General features: G+C 38.6%; 1 protein-coding gene across 29 annotated transcripts in view; it reads right to left on the bottom strand.

Moving 5' to 3' along the window:
• The window catches only part of ANK3 (ankyrin 3), a 681670-nt gene that overhangs the window by 54793 nt on the left and 606221 nt on the right, over window positions 1-20656 (bottom strand). For 19 of the 29 annotated variants that reach the window (XM_073886212.1, XM_073886216.1, XM_073886210.1 and 16 more), the window contains 4 exons: window positions 19277-19501; window positions 18636-18734; window positions 16338-16492; window positions 468-679 (listed from right to left, as the gene is read on the bottom strand). In XM_073886212.1, coding sequence (XP_073742313.1) covers window positions 468-679; window positions 16338-16492; window positions 18636-18734; window positions 19277-19501 — 691 coding nt within the window. The remainder of the gene's footprint in view (window positions 1-467; window positions 680-16337; window positions 16493-18635; window positions 18735-19276; window positions 19502-20656) is intronic. The other 10 variants (XM_073886222.1, XM_073886224.1, XM_073886226.1 and 7 more) reach the window with 1 other exon arrangement.

Below are 20656 nucleotides of genomic sequence, written 5' to 3'. Positions count from 1 at the left end.
ACAATCTTTTTTTTTTAATAAAGATTTTATTTATTTATTTGAGAGAGAGAGAATGAGAGATAGAAAGCACGAGAGGGAAGAGGGTCAGAGGGAGAAGCAGACTCCCTGCTGAGCAGGAAGCCTGATGTGGGACTCGATCCCGGGACTCCAGGATCATGACCTGAGCTGAAGGCAGTCGCTTAACCAACTGAGCCACCCAGGCGCCCCCAACAAAACAATCTTTCATCAGAAACCAAGTGATATTTTTAAAAGAAAAACCCTAAAATACGTACCTTATGGAATAAGCCACCAAGCTCACTTTATACTTCATGCTTTTCATTTGAAATAGGTAAATGATTCCCAAAATGGCCTAGTGCTTTGATTAGCAGTATCATTAGGATGAGTTACAGTTACAACAACTGTTTTTGAGTGGAGCATGCTCTCACACTCTCTACATATGCCAAAGAAACAACATTTTCACACGTTACCTGGAGGCCCACTCGAATTCTTTTGGTTAAAGCACCCTCTGGGAAAGAAGCCTGGACGAGGGGCACAGTGGTGCTGCTCAGAATTCCGCCTTCAGGACCAATCTGGTTGCTTTCCTGCTTAATCCTCGAAACCACGGCAAAATACTGGGGGAAGTCCTTTGTGATAATCCTGCAGATCCGCTTCTTCCCTAGCTCTTCTGGGCTGTCAAGTTCTGAAAAGACGAATGAAAAAGCCATGAGAGTAAGCCTATCTACCTAATACCTTAAGATAAATTGATGTGTGATTTTGATAGATAAAATGACTTATATCCAGTAGTCTCAACGGAGTTTCTATGATGGAGAGAAAGAGACAGTGACTTTAAAAATAATATAAAGATTTGTAAAGATATTATAAAGCTATTCATATACAGTATTTGTAGAAAAATATTTCTACTGAAGAGTAGCAAACATCTTCAAAAACTGAAATTTTTCCTCATATGAACAGAGCTCTACTCTTTAAGAAGAGAGACCTCATTCTGTGATTATTTACAATAATCTGCCCTCAAGCTGCCAAAGTAGGAATGACTCAGAAAAAAAGCAGGGCCTCACAAGAAAGTGAGTAAGGACTTCAGGATGTCTGAAAGGCTCTAGAACTTTATTTGAAAATCTCTTTAAGATATTTTTAAATTCCCCAAATGATTAATATCGTCATCACCTATTTCTGTCTATGCACCGATAACCCTCACGCATCAAACTCAGCCTATCCACAAATGGATACGTCTTTCCTTCTGTCCACTTCCAAACTTACTTCTTCCCCTTTATACTAACTCTGGCAAAGGGCTTACAGTTTTCTAGTCCTCCTGTCCGACAGTTTGACTCACTTTCCTTGATACTTCACATCGAAAGGTCGAAGTCCAGCTGATTCCACTGTGGCAAAGGCTTGTTGTCTTGCCAGCCCCTGTCTGAGCCCTCTTTGCCTTGCCTGGATCACTGAGTCACCTCCTAACCATCTCCCTGCTACTTGCCTCTCCTTATTCCAACTCATCCCCTACAGTGCAGCCAGATGGGTCTTCTTCCAAGAGCCAGATTTTATGCAGAATGCTGGTTGGTTTAAGTGAAATAAACAATTTTTAAAATCATATGAAATAATAAATATTTGAGATTAGCCAAGAGTATTTTGGAAAAATAGCTTTATGAGGGAGAATTTATCTTATAAGATTTTAAAACTTATCGAGAAGTATCATAATAAAAGTTATATGGACAGACATATAAAAATATAAGAAATATGTATCTAAGATTAGACAAAAAGGTCAGAGGGATAAGAACAGAGCAAGAAATAGATTTAAATTTATACACGTATATACACATACATGGTATATATTTAAGTCCATATATATCTACTTTTATATATTATATATTATGTATTTAAATGAATATGTTTAAATCAAAGTCATATATTTAAACTTCAAATCAGTGGGGGAAAGAGTGCTTATTTAAGATGCCATTGACATACATGAAAGTCTATTTGGCAGAACAGAGCTAAATCACTACATCTAATTACATATAAATACAAATTCCCACTGGATAAGAGACTTAACTACTTAAAAAAATTAAAACGTTACCGTAAAACAATCAAGAGAATACGTTTCAGCCATGGTTAGGAGAAATTTTTGTATTCAAAACTGGAAACCCAGAAGCCTAAAAGGTCGTTTTGACTATAAAAATGTAAAGTTTTCTATGGCAAAAATAGTTAGCTTGAAAGACAAAAGGGAGACTAGGAAAGATAACAGCCACATGCGACACGCGGCAGCTACGAGTTGACAGAGATGACAGATGAGCCAACAGAAAACGGCGAAATACTGTGAATGGGCAATTCACAGAAGCCGGAAACTGGTCAGAAAAACATATATTAAAAAGATCAAATTTAATAATTTGCATGGAAATACCTACTTAAACAAGATATGACATAAATATTTGAGACCAGCCAAGGGTCTTTTGGAAAAATAAATTTGCGAGGGAGAACCGGAAGAATCATGATAAAACAGTTATATGGAGACATTGTGAGGGTGGGGGAGGGGAGGTAATTTAAATATGATGATCAGGAAACACCTCTCTGAAGAGGTGATAATAGGTGAGAGATGCGAGGGAAGGAGGGAGCCAGGCTGGTAGTGACTGATTGGTATAAAGCATATAAAGTGAGGAAAGAAGCAAGATGCACAGCAAAATGCATAGTCTGATCCTTTTTAGGGAAATATGTAATCTGCACATTTATATACTTTTATAACAGAAATCTGTAGAAGAGACATTCTAGGCCACTGGCAACTGGTCACTTCAGAGGGATGGGAGGTGGCGCTGGAGGTGAGGAGATAAGACAGTGGGTTTACATAGTTGGGGCGGTTTTGTTAACAAAAAGGGAAAATTCCCAGACTTCAGAGAGGGGCGTTGGTTTTGTTTTTGCTGTTACTCACACAGCCCTCTCTTCAAACCTCTGATACATATGTACATGTCCTACCATTTTTTAACTATGAACACGTCTGCCTCCTTCATCGCAGGACTGAGATCATGGCTTATTTTGAGTAGAAATTTACAGAAAGGTAAGGTGGATGGTTAGATAATTGGATTAGTGACATTTTCTCATTTTATAGATTAACATCAAACTCTGAGGTGGGAAGACCAAATTAATTGGCAAATAGGAGAAACAGGTTTCCACCCAGACCAAAAGGAACTGGAATTTGGTCCGTTTTGCTTCCTGACCATCTGCTTCTCCTCTGCCCTGTCCAAAACCAAATATTGAGTTTCTAGTGAAAGAAAAATAAAAGAAAACAAAGGCAAATTATTAAAGAAAAAAAAAGGTTAATAGAGAAAGACAGGAAGGAACTAAAGAGTTTGCTCAGGAAAATATTCTGGGGAAGTTTTCACCTATTCAGCAATTGACAAAATAAAAGTTTTCCATACAGAGCAGATATATTTCCCTTCCCATGGTTTGGCTTATTTTAAAAGTCTGAGTTCCCAGAGTTCATAATTCATCCTGCAACTGAGAGAGTTCTGATCATTTGTTTCAGTTGCTATGCAGCCCATCAGCCACAGCTAAGCAGACATTTTTTACCTCAGCCTCAAACCTGTGATTATGTTCTCCTTTAGAAATAGCTTCGGACTCCACAGAGTGCAGGCAATTTAAGAAGACTCCGCCGTGAAATTACATCCTTCAAACAAGACAAACTTCCTGAGTCTGAGTGTAACAAGCCGTGTATCCTGTGAGTATGATGTTTACTCAAGATCAGTATGGGCCTACCAGGGGCAGCGAGGCACCTTTTGGGGGACTTGGGGCAATACGTGCTTCTTAGCTGTTTGTGTGTGTGGGGGGGTGTGGGTGTGAGTGTTGTACGTATATTTGTGAGGAGTTAAGGGGGGACAGTCGTATCACCCCTGGAAACTGTAATAGCGATGGACTGGGAAGAGCGGCCCCTTTGTGTAGTGGAAGCACAGCCAGACTACATCTCTGCTCCATTGCCTTTGATAAAGCATTAAAACCACCCCAAATATAAAGTGAGCATGTCCATCTCAGATGCAGCAGATGAATGGTAAATGGAGAAGCTCAGGGTTCTAACTACACACTTGTCTTCATTTGCCAGTGGTTCTGGGACACTCTGTGTTGTACCCACTCTATTTTAAAGCTTCTAGCAATTTCTCTGTCACCATTAAAATTTGCATAATTACTGAGCTTCAGTGTTGTATTTTAATAGGTTTTATTTATTTATTTAAGAAAGAGAGCAAGCACGTGAGCAGGGGGAGGGGCAGGGGAAAGGGAGAGAATCTCAAGCAGACTCCCCACTGGTGTGGAGCCTGCCACGGGGCTCCACACAGGGCTCGATCCCACATCCCACGAGATCACGACCTGAGCTGAAACCAAGAGTCAGACACTCAACCAACTGACCCACCCAGGAGCCCCTTTTAACAGGTGTTTTATTAACAGGTATTTTAAAGATAAGCCTCAATCCAAAGAAACAACTACTGTGTGAATTTAGGACATTGGAATTCCCAAGCACCATTCTTTAAACGGTATCATACCCATGTTGCCTTCTTGAATTATCAGATTCCCAGGTCTCTGCATGATGAAATGGACCAGGTTATATTCTGTTTCTACGTGTACTTATTTTTAACTTTTTTTCTGAGAATAAAAGTTAATACAAATGTGAAAACTACAAAAAGTACTTAAGTACTGGTTTATAAGAAGAAGCATAATCTCTTTAAGAGCTACAGTGGAAGGCGAGGCTACTACGCACTGGGATAGCTGCCGAAGTAGGACAATAAATGATGGAGACAGTAGGGAAACGTGAGAGGCAAGAGCACGAAGTGAAAGCCAGGCAGTAAGATTACTATGGAATTCTTATGACTTGAAAATCTATCACAAGATCTTATTGGTCACCATATAGGACAAAGGTTAAATAACTTATGATATATTCATACTATGGAATACTGTGCAGTATTAAAAAGAATGGGTAGAAGTATACATTTTAATACGTAAATCTCCAAGCCATAGTAAATGGAAAAGTCGCAAAAAAATGTGATCACAATCAACTAATCACATCATTACATGTCTATGTATAAATTCCTATAATTTACATTAAAATTAGGGGAGGGGAAAGAGGAAAATTATAATGACAGTATACCTGTGTATTATTACATGGGTAATAATACTAATACCAGTATTTAATAATATATATAAATATAATAAATGATATAGCAGACTATTAATACTTTAATGTAGACTCAACTCAAGCAAATTTTTTATCTATTTCTTGCTTTAAAAAAAGGAAACTGAAACACAGTCATGGAATGATCTTAGCCGACTATTTCAGGTAACTAATGACCCAGCTAACTAGGGGAGCCTGCAGGAGGGCTGAAGGCTCTCCAAACTCAGCTACTGGGAAAGCCCTGACTCATGGCCACATTCTCCATCGTGAGCACCTTATCACGAGCCTTTTCATTCTATTTATAATTTTGATAAACTATTAAAATCAGATTTTCTTTTCATAAAATGTGAAGTACCCGCAGTTAAATTACACTAAACTGAATGATGTCTGATACTGAGGCCTGGCACATTGTAGGTATTCGACTAGTATCCACTGAAGAAAGCCCTCATTGGGAAATAATGAGACTCACACTTTTCGTACCAAAGAACTACATAATTCTTCATATCTTGCTTTAAAATATACGTAGTAGTAGAGACTAGTTATTGTTTGTTCTTTTAATAGTTTTTTTTAAATTGTATGTGGAAAGTGGCTCTTGTCTTTCTACTTTTTAATACTTAGTAAATTTTATTTTGTCCATGTGTTTACAAGAGAAATTACCGTTGACTTAATGGATGTTTACCCAAAGGGTGTCAAAAACTTACAAGAATATAAAACTCTTCTGAAAATTCTGTGTAGCAAACTACAAAGATATGTCAGAAAAGTCAGATTTCCAGGCAAATAGCCCGATAAGGGAAAAATGAACAATGCCAATATTCTTTCCAGGACTGTATTTGTATTCAGATTTTAAAATGGTCTATTACTTAGAGAAGCAGGAATATATTACCAAGAATCTCTGCTCTGCTCCCACCCTCCCACCCTCTGCTCCCACCCTATCTATCTTTACATAGATAAACCCAACCAAATAATCTACAAATATGATGCCTGTGTCCTATTCATACCCACAGGGAACCCAGCTTGTGTGTGGCCCCAACTGGCTAGATCATAAGCAACACCAGCGATATTTAATAAAGGCACAGGTTTCTAGGCTTCTCTTGTGGAGATTCTGACTTGGTAGGCCAGGGGTGGCACCTGAAAAGCTACTTTTCACACTCAATTTAGGTGATTTTATGACTTGATATGTGTGGGAAGCAAAGTCTTAGTAGACTTTCACCTGCTATCTGTCCTTAAAAACTCAGAACCCAAATTACTGAACACATGGCGAGAGGATCCTATGAGAAACATCTCAAGGATGGTTCAATATGAGAAGAGAAGCTTATGGGGCAATAATGTCCATTAGCTTTAAATGAGTTTGCTTTTTAAAAGAATTTACTAAACCACTCTGTAGCTATAGAAGTCAAGGAGAAAATGACATAAAAATAGAGAGCTTCTTACCTGGGGTAGTTGATAATGCCACAGACTATGAAAAGACCCTGAATCCCCCTCTGTCTGTTTAATCTGTTACTAATAAAGTTTTCACAAAAAAATAAGATTAAAGGGAAAACAAAGAGGTGCTTTCTGAAACAGGTAGTTTTGGTCAGACGAAATGTTAAAATTTATACTTACTCACTGAATGTCTACTTGTGGCAGGTGAGTTACTATCTGACCCACATAGCATTTGCTAAGGAGGGTGTCTAAAGTTCAAAGAGAGGAAATGACTTGCCCAAAGTGACTTGTCTGCTTTAGAGCTTAGAAGCCGGGTCTAAGAAGAGGGTGGGGGAGAAGGGATGAAGTCACACAGACACGAACTTGACCCACTATTTAACACAGTGTCTTTGCAGACTAGCTGGCACAGGGGTGGTGGTTGAGAAGTGGATGAGTAATGGCCAGATACACAGATGCCCTGGCCCAGAAGGTGACACGGTTTCTTACTGGCCCACTCTATGAGCAGAAAGCCCCGATGACAGAGGTGTTTTGTGCTGTGCAAGAAACTGAAGCTAACGTTCTACAGCTTTCTTATTACCTCACTCATTAATGATACATTTCTTAAGCACCTTGTAACTCATTTGGTTTCTTTATTTGCAAAAAGTGGGACATCTCTCTCTGTAACTGAGATTTTGCAACAGAGCAGCAAGAATCAAAAAATGCTTTGCAAATATAAATGATTAAGAAGATCATAATACATGGAAGCAGAAATAACAGGATTGAAATCAGGTTCCCACTAAATTGATCTCAAAGTTTTCAAATGATCATCCTTGATTAGTTTTGCCTCCCTCCTACCCGCACATGATTGTCTCAATAACATGCTCAGATGGGACCATGGTTCTTTTTCCTAGACCAGATTTGTTTCCTGAAGGCTGTTTATGAGTGTGAAGGTCAGGTTTGAGTGTGAATAGTCTATAGAAGGAACATAAACTCAAGTCTTCACAAAGGATGATTTCTATAACTACAGTTCAATATCTAGTCAGGTGAATATTCTGCTCAACTTGTTTCTCTAAAGGGGACTATTTAATATTAGAGGTGGGGGAAAGTGGAGTCCTAGAATGTTAAAATTGGGCAAGCTAGTCAGTATGCGTCTGTGGGAAGTCAGTGCAGACAGGTGCCTTGGGTTCAGATCCAACCCTCAACCAGTGAGCCTGGACTCTGGACAAGTTCCTGACCTCTGAACATAAGTTCCTTGTCTCTAAGGTTAGGACAAGAAAAGTTTCCTCTGGGGTAGATAAATGATAGAAAACCACCAGCACGGTTCTGTCCATATAATAATTTAGGTTACATATTCTTTCCAAGGTAACACAGCTTTGGAGTAGAGGAGAACCAGAAAACCACTCTGTGGCAGATCCAAGGTTGGATTAAACAAAACAAAACAAAACAAAACAAAACAAAACAAAACAAAAAACACACAAAAAAACCCACATGACATTATCTCTGTATCTCTACAGTGTATAAATCTTAATTGCTATTTTGATGAAATGAAAATTTTCATTTTCATTTCATTTCATTTTTCAAAAGAAAGTTTCACCAGTTATAGAAAATTAAATATAAGAATTTATAGATAAATTGGGAGAAATGGAGGAAATAAAAGACAGTCTATATCATTCAACTTTGGCTACAGAATATGTGGAACAGTAGAGCACTTGTAATATATTTACTCAAATATTTCAGAAAATGGTAGACATTCATCTCCTTGGAATTCAGGATATGCAAATTTTGTTAACAAGCCTGTCCAAGATGTTGCAGGGAAAAAAACCCGAAACCAGGTGATACAATTGACCCCTCTTTCTCAATGTAAACATTATAGAAACCTTTCAATTTTGCTTAACTTTTATTTTGAAATAATTATAGATTCATGGAAGTTGCAAAGAGTACAGAGAGGTCCCATGCACATCTACAATTTTAGTAATTTTTTAAAAAAGATATTATTTATTTGAGAGACAGAGACAGAGAGCAGGGGGAGGGGCAGAGGGAAAAGGAGAAATAGAGTCCCAACCATTACTACTCTGAGCTGTGTGTGCACGTGGGGCTCAATCCCAGGACCCTGAGATCATGCATGACCTGAGCCGAAACCAAGAGCCAGACACTCAACTGACTGAGCCACCCAGGCGCCCCTACAATTTTAGTAATTTAACTTATATTCTTATTCAGTTCTGGCACCTGCCTTATGTCTGTCTGGATCAGCATTATTTTACATCTTTATGCAAGGTAAGGATCTTCTTTGATACTCAGATTCGTACAATGTATTAAAAGTGCTAACGATGAAGAATGTCTAGAAACAATGATGTCTCTATCTGTTTTTCCCTCCAGTTTTAGCAATCCATATAATTTCTGACAATCATATTTCTTAAAAGTATTTTTAAATGAATTTCTAATCATTATTTGCCCTTTCCCTGCCACCCAGACCTCCTCTCCTCATTTGGTTGTGGCATCCCTTCCTTTAGAAAGTCGCTTTCTCTCTTGGGTATGGGTCTCTGAATTATTAAGGAAATGTATCATCAAAAGTGGGGACAGACGCCTGGATACAAAGCATTCATGTTTCCATTCATTCAACATGGCAAGATGACAGTCCTGCGCCAAGAGCTGTTCCACGCACTGGGCATATGGCTGTCAATAATTCAGAGCCGGTCCCTGTCCACAGGGACTTCCCAGTACATCAAGGAAGACAGCAAAGTTCAAAGCTGCTTGTTACAGAAGAAGACAGGCCAGGTGTCGTGGCCATATTTACCAGGTGGATCTAACTTACTCTGGGGTTTAGGGAAGGCTTTCTGGAAGAGAAGTCAGGGAGCTGATGTTTGGTCATGTCAGAACAATCATTCTAAGGTTTTTCTTCAGGATTGCAGAAACCTCACATTCTTTGCACCTGCTTCTCTATGTTTTTTTTTTTTCCAGGAAAATGTTCTTCCATATTTGCTTACTTTTCCACTTATATACATAAAAAAGCTGGCTTTCAGGCAATTAGCTCCATTAGGTCACTTTCTTCAACCTTTTGTTTAAACCATTACTACTACATCCAGGCAAAAGACAATAAAATCCCATGTTCAAAACCAGGATCATATATAATGTTTTAAAGCTGAACACCATACATCAGTAACACAGCACATCCAGCAGATACAGAAGCTCACTGAACTCCAAGGGGCCTAGATTTGCTGTGTCTGACATACCGGCCTCTATGCACACCCACACTAAAGGTAATAAAGCTTACACCTGGTCTCTCAGACTTGCTTCCCTGTCCTCAAAGGGCCAAGAGCCCCGTTCTGTCTGACATGTGGGTCAGGGTGTCTGACGTCATTGTTCTGACCCGATAATGTCTCATAAGGACATGTAAATGCTGGAAAATTCACATACATCGGCATATATAAAACCGGTGTTATTAATGTGCATTTGCTTTGGTCCCATTCTCATCTCCCGGCCAGTTGGAGTGGGGGACTGGGCTATAGTATAGGTTCCTTTCCTTTTGCAACGTGGTAGGTGTCATGCAACTGATTTAAAATGAGTTTTAGGGCCACAGATAGAAAGTCAGTATTTTGTGATGGTTTAACTGACAGTATTTGGTATGGACTTTTTTCCCCCACCCTAACACAATCTTGATTTGGTTAAGTTCAATTTTTACATTTTCCTCCAGAATTTTTCAAATTTGTTAACAGATCTGTCCAACAGATGGTGCTGTGTACAACATAAAAGTACGTACTTCACTTCTCAGGGCTCAGCTGTTGCTACAATGGAACTTGACGCTTTAAGGTTACTCTTTGTCTCATGGCTGATAAATTAAAAACAAGTACAACTGAAATGAGCCAAAGTAGCAATTTTTAACTGAGAAGTCTGCTTCTGTAGTTACTCTTGATACAGTTAGATAATAAATTATGGAAAATTTGTTTTCTGTGATGTAACATTATAAGTGATCAATTTCTCTTTCCTGCTTCAATTTACAAAAAGAAATAGCATAATTATTTCATCTAAAATGTATTATTATAAACTTTCACTCGGTCTCATGGAAAAGTGAAGCAATGACAACAGCGAGGAAACACGTTCCTGGCCTTGTAAGCATTGTTTGGGGGACCTTCAGCTACACTTGGTTCCAATACAGTGGTTGGGATTTTTTAAAAGAATAGCATAATCCCTATATCCTCAAAGCATTCTTGTGATGCTTAGGAAGCAATGATTTTGATTTTAAAACCTAATAAATGTGGCTACACGAGTCCACACACTGTCCAGAGGAGCACCGTCTGAAAGAAATATAATGCAAGCCATATTTGTAATTTTAAATGTCCTTATAGCCACACTGGAAAAATAAAAAGGAACAGGTAAAATTAATTTTAACACTACCTTTTATTTAGCCCAGTATATCCCAAATATTACTACTTCAACAGGTAACCGATGTAAAAATTATTAATGAGATATAGATTTGTGGGGTGGGGGGTACTTTGTATGTCTGCTGTGTTTTCCACTCCCAGCACATCTCAGTGCAGAGTTCCGTGTGCTCTGAGCCACACGAAGCTAGTAGCGAGCACAGTGACGGTGCAGGATGGGAGCATTTATTGAGCTCGGCAATTCTAAGACCTCCGAGGGGGAAGGATTCTTCTGTGAGTAAATATTCCCAGTTCCAGCAAAACCACAAACTACAAAACACCCCTTGGGGTTTGACTTTGGAGGCACAATTTTAAACACGTTTAACCAAACTCTGTGAGTTTGATTAACTAGTTTTTATTATTTATTTTTTTTAGATTTTATTTATTTATTTGACAGAGAGAGACACAGGGAGAGAGAGAACACAAGCAGGGGGAGTGGGAGAGGGAGAAGCAGGCTTCCCGCTGAGCAGGGAGCCCGACGCAGGGCTCGATCCCAGGACCCTGGGATCACGACCTGAGCCGAAGGCAGACGCTTAACTGACTGAGCCACCCAGGCGCCCCAAACTAAAGATTTTAAACAAATGTACGAAGTGGATTCAACTTGGTGCACTTTAAAGGTGTTTTTGGGGGGAGCAGAATGAATATGTTTTGCAGTATCTTTTTCTCAGCAGAGACGTGACAAATGCTCGAACAAGACCTATGTCTGCTGCCAAAGAGAAAAGTTGCTCCTGCCACGTGATATCCTAGCGGTACCAGCAGGTTCTTCACACCCAGACCACCTGTCCTCTGTCATTCTAGCCTCTTACTTCAACAGACCTTTGCTAACACACCTGCTTCATTGGCATAACCATCGATGTGATTTGTCTGTGGGCTTGCCAGTGGCAGAAAAAAATCTTAATTCCACCGTATTCTGCGATGACAGTTTTTTCCTGAATACATATCATATCCTTTTGAGTCACAGAAGAACTAAGATGGTACCTTGATGAGTCACGGACATTTTAAATAGCAGCTAACATTTACGTAACATTTTTATTCCACACAAAACACTTTCATAGGCATCCTTCATTTGAGAACATAGAAAGGCGAAGGAGTATAATAGAAAAACAGCTAAATTTGGAGTCAGAAGTCTGGATTTTAGAAGTCTAGAGCTAGATCTTTTTACTATTTCCTGACTGGGTGGTGGTGATGGGGAGAGATCAACCAGGACGAGGGCTTGAACTAGCCTTGTGTGATCTGGAAGAAGGTGCCACGGGGGCGGACACCACCCTGCAGGTCAATGACCTGGGAACAGTAGGTAAGAGTGCCCCTTTGTCCTGCAGCCAGTGTGGGAACAGATGGCTTGGCAAGTGGAAGAGTCAAGATTTTAGCCCCGACCTGCTCTCCTGCACCACTGTACGTGGCAGCAGTGATGAATCCTAACACTGATTGAGTGGTTCTCATGTATCGGACCTTGGGTGAAGAACTTTACATTTTTAGCTTGTCAGTTCCCCCTTAGTTCTCTGTGAGGTATCCTCACTTTACAGACTGAAACTAAAGTTTAGAGAGATTGAGTGCTTGGTTAGGATTGCACAGCTAGTAAGTGATGGGTCAGGATGGGAATTCCAGTCTATGTGATGTCCACAGATCTGACCCTAACCACCAATTACACTGGGAAAATTTTCCTCCTCCTTGAACCTGTCTTTCCCTGAAGTTATTCTGACTACTAAATTATTCTAACTCCTAAATTGTGCATTTGGAAAGGCTTTGCAAGTTCTGAAATACTACAGACCCATAATCTAATCTTTATGATTGTGTTGTTTAATCAAAATCAGTTATCAAAATATTGGCTAAGATGATTTTTAAATATTTGGGTTTTAAGATTTTCAGGGAATAAGGTACACTAGGACTAGTTATAAAAGTAGCATATAGATTAGTCACAAAGCAGGATTCATTTATGGAAGAGGGTTAAAAAGGAGACATTTATGGGGCACCTGGGTGGCTCAGTTGGTTAAGCATCTGGCTTAGGCTTAGGTCATGATCCTGGGGTCCTGGGATTGAGCCCTGTGTCGGGCTCCCTGTTTGGCGGGGCATCTGCTTCTCCTTCTCTGCCCCTCCCCACCGCTTGTGCTCTCTCTCTCTCTCAAAGAAATAAATAAAATCTTAAAAAAAAATAAATTAAAATGCAGCAAAGAAACTCTTTCTACTATTTCCAAGATAACACAGAGGGCTATATCATTTCTTTAAAACATCTGACAGAGATGCCCTGAGTATAGCAGCACCAGGGGCATCATTTGTCTAAGCAAAAATAGGACTAATTCCTATACGAAAATTGGTTTATTAAAAACAAAATGAATGCAAATCAGCATGAAATCATGGAAGTCCATTCCATAAATAAACCTTAAGAATTAAAAAAAAATTCCACTTGTGATTGTTAGGACATACTATAATCTATACTCAAAAATGAAGGAGAACATATTAGAATACTCAGTGTTTTTGCTAGAATTATAGTGTCCAACGAGGTAGTGAGTGGCCATGTGTGGCTATCTGAAATTACTGAAACAAAATTAAAAATTACCTTCCTCAGCTGCACTAGCCACATTTCAAGTACTCCAAAATTACATGTGACTAGTGATTACTGTTGGACAGCATTTCCATCACTGTATAAAGTTCTACTGGACAGCACTGTTTTAGAATGTTCAGTATTCTTCCTAGAATATTGTTCCTTTCTCAGAACTTTCCTCAAAGTAAATGCTCCTCTTTAATTTTTTCCTCCTGGAGATTAACATTAATGACACTTGGAGTAGAGGAAATAGACTAATGAGAACTTTTCCTCCAGAGAGCTACATAATTTTAAGGAGGTTCCTCTTCCTGCCCCTCACCAGCAGTAGGGGGAAACCTAAATCAGTTCTGCACCTGACACTGGGGGTTCAAAGGTGATTAAGACACGTATCCTGCCCTCAGGAAGTTACAGTATTAAGAAGAAAAGAAAAAAAAAAAAGAAAATCATTCTGTAGTAGAGGCTACATTTCAATAACTAGTAACCTACTATGTTGGCATTTAAGAAACACTAGAAACATGGAGGCACATGGGTGGTTCAGTCGGTTGAGCAACCAACTCTTGATTTCAGCTCAGATCATGGTCTCAGGGTGGTGGGACTGAGGCCCACATCGGGCTCCAGGCTCAGGGGGGAGTCCGCTTGGGAGTCTCTCTATCCCTCTCCCTCTGCCCTCCCCCTGCTCATGTTCTCTCTCTCCCCACTCTCTCAAATAAATAAATAAATAAATAAAGTAAAATCTTAAAAAAAAAACAACACTAGAGGGGCGCCTGGGTGGCTCAGATGGTTAAGCGTCTGCCTTCGGCTCAGGTCATGATCCCAGGATCCTGGGATCAAGTCCCGCATCGGGCTCCCTGCTCCTTGGGAACCTGCTTCTCCCTCTGCTTCTCTGTCTCTCTCTTTCTCTCTCCCTCTCTCTCTCCATCTCTCATGAATAAATAAATAAAATCTTTAAAAAAAACCCACTAGAAACATGAAAATATTTATATACTCTATTGTCCTTAATCAAAATAACTATCCTCTCTGGAAAACCCATTTCTCTTCTTCTCTCCATTTTTAAATCCTGCATCATCTATATTCTTTTACTATTTTCAAAATGCTAATTCAATTCATTCTCTTAGGATGTATTGTTTTTAAAACTTTTAATTATGTTTTCTTATCAATTTCCTTATAAGAAAGAGAACGACTACATTTCATGCTTTAAAATAAGGTAATAAAAATTAGAACTCTTAATTACCACTGCATGTCTCTTAGAAATCATCTGAAGTTATAGATGGTATATGGTATAAATATCAGTATCATATATAAACATTTAATGATACCCATTTAAGATGACTATTCTTCTGGACCTTAAATCTAGGGGCTTATAGGAATTTTCCTCTTTAAGTTTATTCTCTTCTCCACAGGACACATATTTCTAAAATCAGTGGGATATGGTTAAGTCTTTGAAAACAAGATAGAACAAGATTTCAACACCAGAGCTGCTTCTTAGTTTGGGTAACCTTAGAGAGCAACTTGACTGGTCTGAACTTCAGTTCCCTCATCTATAAAGTATGATTAAAACTACCTACTTTACAGTACTATACTTTTGTTTTAAATTTTCATATAGAAAGGAATTTACCACTGCCTCATGAATGGTAGAAACCCAACAATTATTAGTTTCCTTCTACCCTGCTGTAAAAACATCTTTAAATTCTTGGTTGGCTGCGATTAACTGTGTCTTATACAGAACCTTTGGCAGGACAATTTTTTTCTCTAGAATGAACAGTGACAACAGCTGATATTTATTGAGGGCTAACTGTGTGTCAAAGGCTGTATTTCACAAGTGCTTCACAGAATTATTTTTTCCCAGTCACAACCCTATGAAGGAAGGAAGGTGATCTCTGTTTTACAGAAATAAAAGAGGCTCACAGGGACCAAAGAACTTGCCCACGGTCATCCCTCAAACACCCGAGTTGGTCTAGCTCCTTTGTCTTCCCTTTGAAACCAGGAGACTATGCTGGATGCATTCCAAAAGCCAGTGAATTAAATGCTAAGACAGTGAATTTTATGGTATGTGAATTATATCTATAATAAAGCTGTTCTTTAGAACAATTGCTGAATTTGTAGTGATTAGGAAGTCAGTATAAAGATTCATTCTGTGGTGAACTTGGTCTCTGATTGTTTTTTACTTCTTAAAGGAAACCTCTGCATCCAGTACCTAGTCTCAAAACAAGGCTATTCCCAATGTCTAGTCAGAAAACCTCCTTGGTCCTGAGGGTCAGACAGCCGAGGGAGGTGACATGCTCCGATAAGCGTGACATGCTCAGCCACGTGGCCTTACTAGGTCACAGAACACGACACAGACTCCAATAACTAGCCTGCAACTTATTTTTTTCCCGTGATTATTGCCCAAAAGAAATTAAAGATTCACGAAGAATGTTGAAATAATCGGAGAGAAAATGGAGATATAGGAAAGGATCCGGAAATAATAATTCCAAAAATAAAATGTGAACGTATTTCCTTAAAAATGTTCTGCATGCTTTGCATACCTTCCATTATTATTCACCCTCTCTACACATCTTGCACTTAGAAGACTCTCTTGGGTTTTGGAAAGATGAATATATTTGACTAAAGGCCGAAAGAATCATCAATGTAATATATGTACATTAATATTGTGAGAAAAAAAGTCTGTCGGATTAAAAGGACTTCCTGCCTGAGATTCAGAAAGCAGCAATAAGTACTGGGGACCCGGACTCCCAGCTCAGAATACAAACGCGGGGCGTTCAAGAAGCGTGAACGTCAGTGCGGCCAGGCCTTTGATTTCGACCTGCCGACATTTCCGGAGACAAGGAGTCATCATAATTACCTTCGTCCATGCCATTAAGCAGTTCGGTTAAATCTTCATTTTTACTGTCAAACTGATGCTCCTTCCACGTCTCACCATTTTCACTTCGAAGAACAATGAGTTCTCTCTCTTTTCCTCGCATAGACCCAAAGTGAGGGATTTCCACTATGACAGGGCTGGAAAAAAAATCCACATTATTTTGCTATCAAATGAAATATATTTCTAATATACTTTCAAAAACAATTCCATTAACAGTATTCATTTGAAAATCAGAGGTGCCACTAAGGTTGGGAATGACTTCAAAGCTGCAGAATCATTTGCTAATTAAATATGTTAGAAGCCTGAAAACATGCCATCATTCATTCATTCATGAACAATTCATAAGGGCCTACTGCATGTTAGGCATTTTGATTTAATAAGGGGAAAATATTCAGCACATATAAACAGGATTTTTGAATCAAGGAATTGAAAGTTATTAAAATAGACCATAAGAAAGTGGGTCCATTTTTAAAAACACGATAGCTATATTATATTATACAAAAAAGCTAATGATTTAAAAGGACACAGTCATTTCTTTGAAAAAGAAATTCTGCAGATTTCCTACTTTGAAAGGTCACAGGTGTTTGTCCCTTAGCAAAGCAAACGAGCGACACAACAACTCACTCCTTCCAATAGTGACTTTCTATGAATTTTATGGCCTGTACAGTTAAGGCAGTTTCTCTCATTTTAAATTTGTGAAATGGTAGTGGGCAACTTAACTTCCTAACTCCAGTATAACCTGAACAGGAAGATTTAAACTTCTGAAAAAGCCCTTGTTGGTTTGAAATTGTAATACAGCGATATATTAATTTTTTGACAGTGTCCTTTTGCCAAAGAATGTGAAAGGGTGGCTGCAAATTGAAGACAGCCAGTCAGGCACAGGAATAATTTTGTTAACTTTTAAAATAGGGTAAATGCTAAAAAAGATGGATGGAAGTAAGCAGACCACAATCACACACAGTTTATGTAGTTGGATTGTGCAGCTTTATTTTATGACATTTAAGTAGACAGTATCATTATTCTCCTACAGAGGTTGTATGTAACCTCACCTCTTAACCTATGTGTTTATGGACATGTGATAACAGGAGACACAGGTTTAAATAGGTAAGAGCAGAAAAAGGGAGAGTCATTGTAATGACCCAATAACACAAGTACATATGAGTATTTCATTTATTACAAAAGCATTCACTCAAAAACGGGATGATAAATACAATTTTTCTTTTGGCAAAATAATCAGAATTAATTCAAATTAAGGATTTAAAATTTTTTATAGTGCCTTTATTTTTTGATAGGTAGAAACAAAATCAAGTATTCCTAAGAGTGTTAATAATTTCAAGAGTTAAGATATTTACCATTGTATTAACCACATCTGATTTGACATTAATTTTTTTTTTTTTGAGAACTAGATACAATCTTTGCAGGTTAATGTATCAGATACTGTCTCTGTAAATATTTAAGGAATGTGGCTTTGTGTAGGACATTCAACAATACTGGAGAGAAGGTATGAACCAGGGCCTTTGACCAAGGTGAAAGCCAAGCATAACTTTTCATAACAGGTCTCTTCATGCAGACTGCCAAGGCAAATCCACCAATCAAACAGACAAGCAAACAAACAACAAATACCAACACATTTCAGCTTAAACAAAACAAAACGAAACAAGACAATTTAATAACTTTAGTAGAATATTCTATTTGCTGCCTAGTTGGATTTAAGTATCTTCTATTCCCAACATTTATAAAATTCAGTTTACTTCTTGAGGACTTTTGTTTCACAAAGCCCATAAAATTACTTGGTATGCATAAGTACGTACTTTTAAAAAACTGTAACTCCAGACACGTACATATATACATATATATGTACACATATATATATTCATACATGTATATATCATTTACAGCAAATGTTGATTCAAAGCCTGCAAATACCTTCTCTTACGCTGGGTTAAAATTAGATCATCAGTCCATCTTAAAAACTATTGTAACCAGTTGAAACATTTCAAATTAAAGAAAGGTTTACAGAAGCACAAAGTTATGAAGCAGAAGGCTTGCAGGGAATTCCACATGCTCGGAAAGCACAAGGTAGAAGTTAACGGTGCTACAGTTAAGTCAAGCCACTATGATTTCTGTTTCTTTCAGTGACACACATCAACTGAAAGCATTAAAAACTGAAAAGATAAAAATAAAATTAAGACAAGAAGAAGACCATGGGTGTGACAGAAAAAAATTGAAAATGGAAAAAAGAATTGTAGACATTCTGTATCTTGTCTATAAAGATCCTACCCAATAAATTTTGTTCCTTGAGGCCCAAGCTGCAGGATTCGGCTAACCAAGCTCTCGCCCTCATTTACAGGGGGAGGATTGGTAGGAAGATGCAGTTTACTGAATAACATCCATGCAGCAGGAAGAGAAACGAGAAGGGGAAATTGTGAACAAACTGTCCGTCACGACAGAGCCTGCCTGATCTGCACCCAAGTGCCACCTCAGAAAATGAATTCATTTTTCCTTTTTTGCAAAATCCTATATCACCATGGATTATTTCTCTAGAAATTATCTTTAAAAAAGACATGTACCCATAGTAGCCATTTATTCAACGTGGTGAGATAGTTCCGCCATCTATATTTTTCCCTAAGAATGGTGCCTTGACTTCCACGGGGGCCACTGGGGTTCCGTGCACTAAGCAGAGAACATGCTTCTTGGTTAGTAAAAGCTTTGACCGGCAAACTGAGTTAAGGAAGTATCAGCCTACTAGCTTTTCAGAGAATTACACAGCTTTTGCGACCTTTGACACTACACGAAAGGTGTACTTGATCAAAATGGTCCAACTAAGTAGTTTTAATAGTTAACTACTTGAGTTAAAAAAGGGTAAAGAAAATCAAATATATTATACAAGGGCCAAGGTAAAAATTGGCAAAATAACTTACCCTAAAAATTGTGCCCCTGCAGGACCCATTTCTACCAGCCTACTGGCTAATCCCTCTCCTTCCACCATGGGGGGTGGGTTGGCCAGTTTATGTCTCTTTACCAAGCGGCAGGTGATGCGGGTGGGGGCCGTACACTTGCGCGGAGGGATGATGATTCTCATCCCGTGGTGACGGCTCCCTCTCATGGAGCCGCCTCTTGCATCCACCATAAAGCTAACCAGAAACCTGTAGGGAGAAGATCGGAGGCCAAATCAAGGAGAGAAATATGCCACCTTCACAGTAGGTTTTGAGATGTTAAGATTTAAAACGACAGACAATGTAGCTATCATTTCCTCTCTTTAAAAATAAATTGGAAGTAAATACAGTGGAGTCACATCAAACATGCATTCAACTTGTGAACTGGGCAAAAAGTTGGACGAGACAACTTATTTTCGGTGGGACGTTGGCCTCCTAACAGAAGCCAACTGTTTTGTCAGATGCTCAAACTGAGGAACAGTGAATGTTTCAAAGCTGGCATAAAAACTGGCTCTTACAGGACTGTCATGCATGTAAAAACCCAAACTCAGACTGCTCTATGTGGTCTCTGTGGATGACTTCAGCTATATTCAAGCGTCATTTTAACTATAAATGGTGTTAGCCAGATGCTGACTATGGAATCTCTCTCCCTGACAAGTCAGATGAAACTCCACGGTATGTCTTAACATGTACAACTCATAAAATAGATATATACTTAATCATACAGAATACTCTAATTTTTACTACCACAAAGCAGAGTAGAAGAATAAAAGCAGATGACTAGTTTTGCTCAATTTTGATGGAAAGGGATTTAATCTTTTCGGTATAAATTTGGCATTAAAACTCTTCAAAATAACCTACACTTGAGTATCTGTACAGCCATATAAAACTGAACGGACTTTTAGAAAATGTCTCTAAATTATATAATCCTGCCATTGGCCCTTCTATTAAACTAATGAAGAAAAATTATTTGTCTGCATGTAGATGTGAAAATGTAAGGAAATTAATAGTATCTTATCTGGGTTATAGCATATTGCAATTCCTGATTCCTATCACATGCTCACGGAGCATCCTCCTCAAATCTTTGGTATTAAAAAGCACTCTGGTGAACGTACACCAATGAGTCTGACCTGTGGAAGAGTGCAAGTCAGAGTCCCTTTGCATTCCAATGTTCACATGTGAAATTATGCTTATTACTGGCACAGCACCACATGTTGATAATTAGAAAGTTATCTGAATACCTATAGTATTGGGGGGAGGGAATAATCCCATCCATCAAAATCCTCTACTAAATGTAGTTTATCTAAATACAGTTCTAACATCCTGCAAACAGGTTTTAGGACTTTGCATGGAGGTCCTAGCTGG

The sequence above is a fragment of the Callorhinus ursinus genome, unplaced genomic scaffold (genome assembly GCF_003265705.2).
Source record: "Callorhinus ursinus isolate GAN/ISIS: 27379988/994484 unplaced genomic scaffold, GSC_fseal_2.0 scaffold69, whole genome shotgun sequence".
Classification (NCBI taxonomy): Eukaryota; Metazoa; Chordata; class Mammalia; order Carnivora; family Otariidae; genus Callorhinus; species Callorhinus ursinus.
Note: the sequence above shows the minus strand (reverse complement) of the source record. Positions and strands in the feature narration are given on the sequence as shown.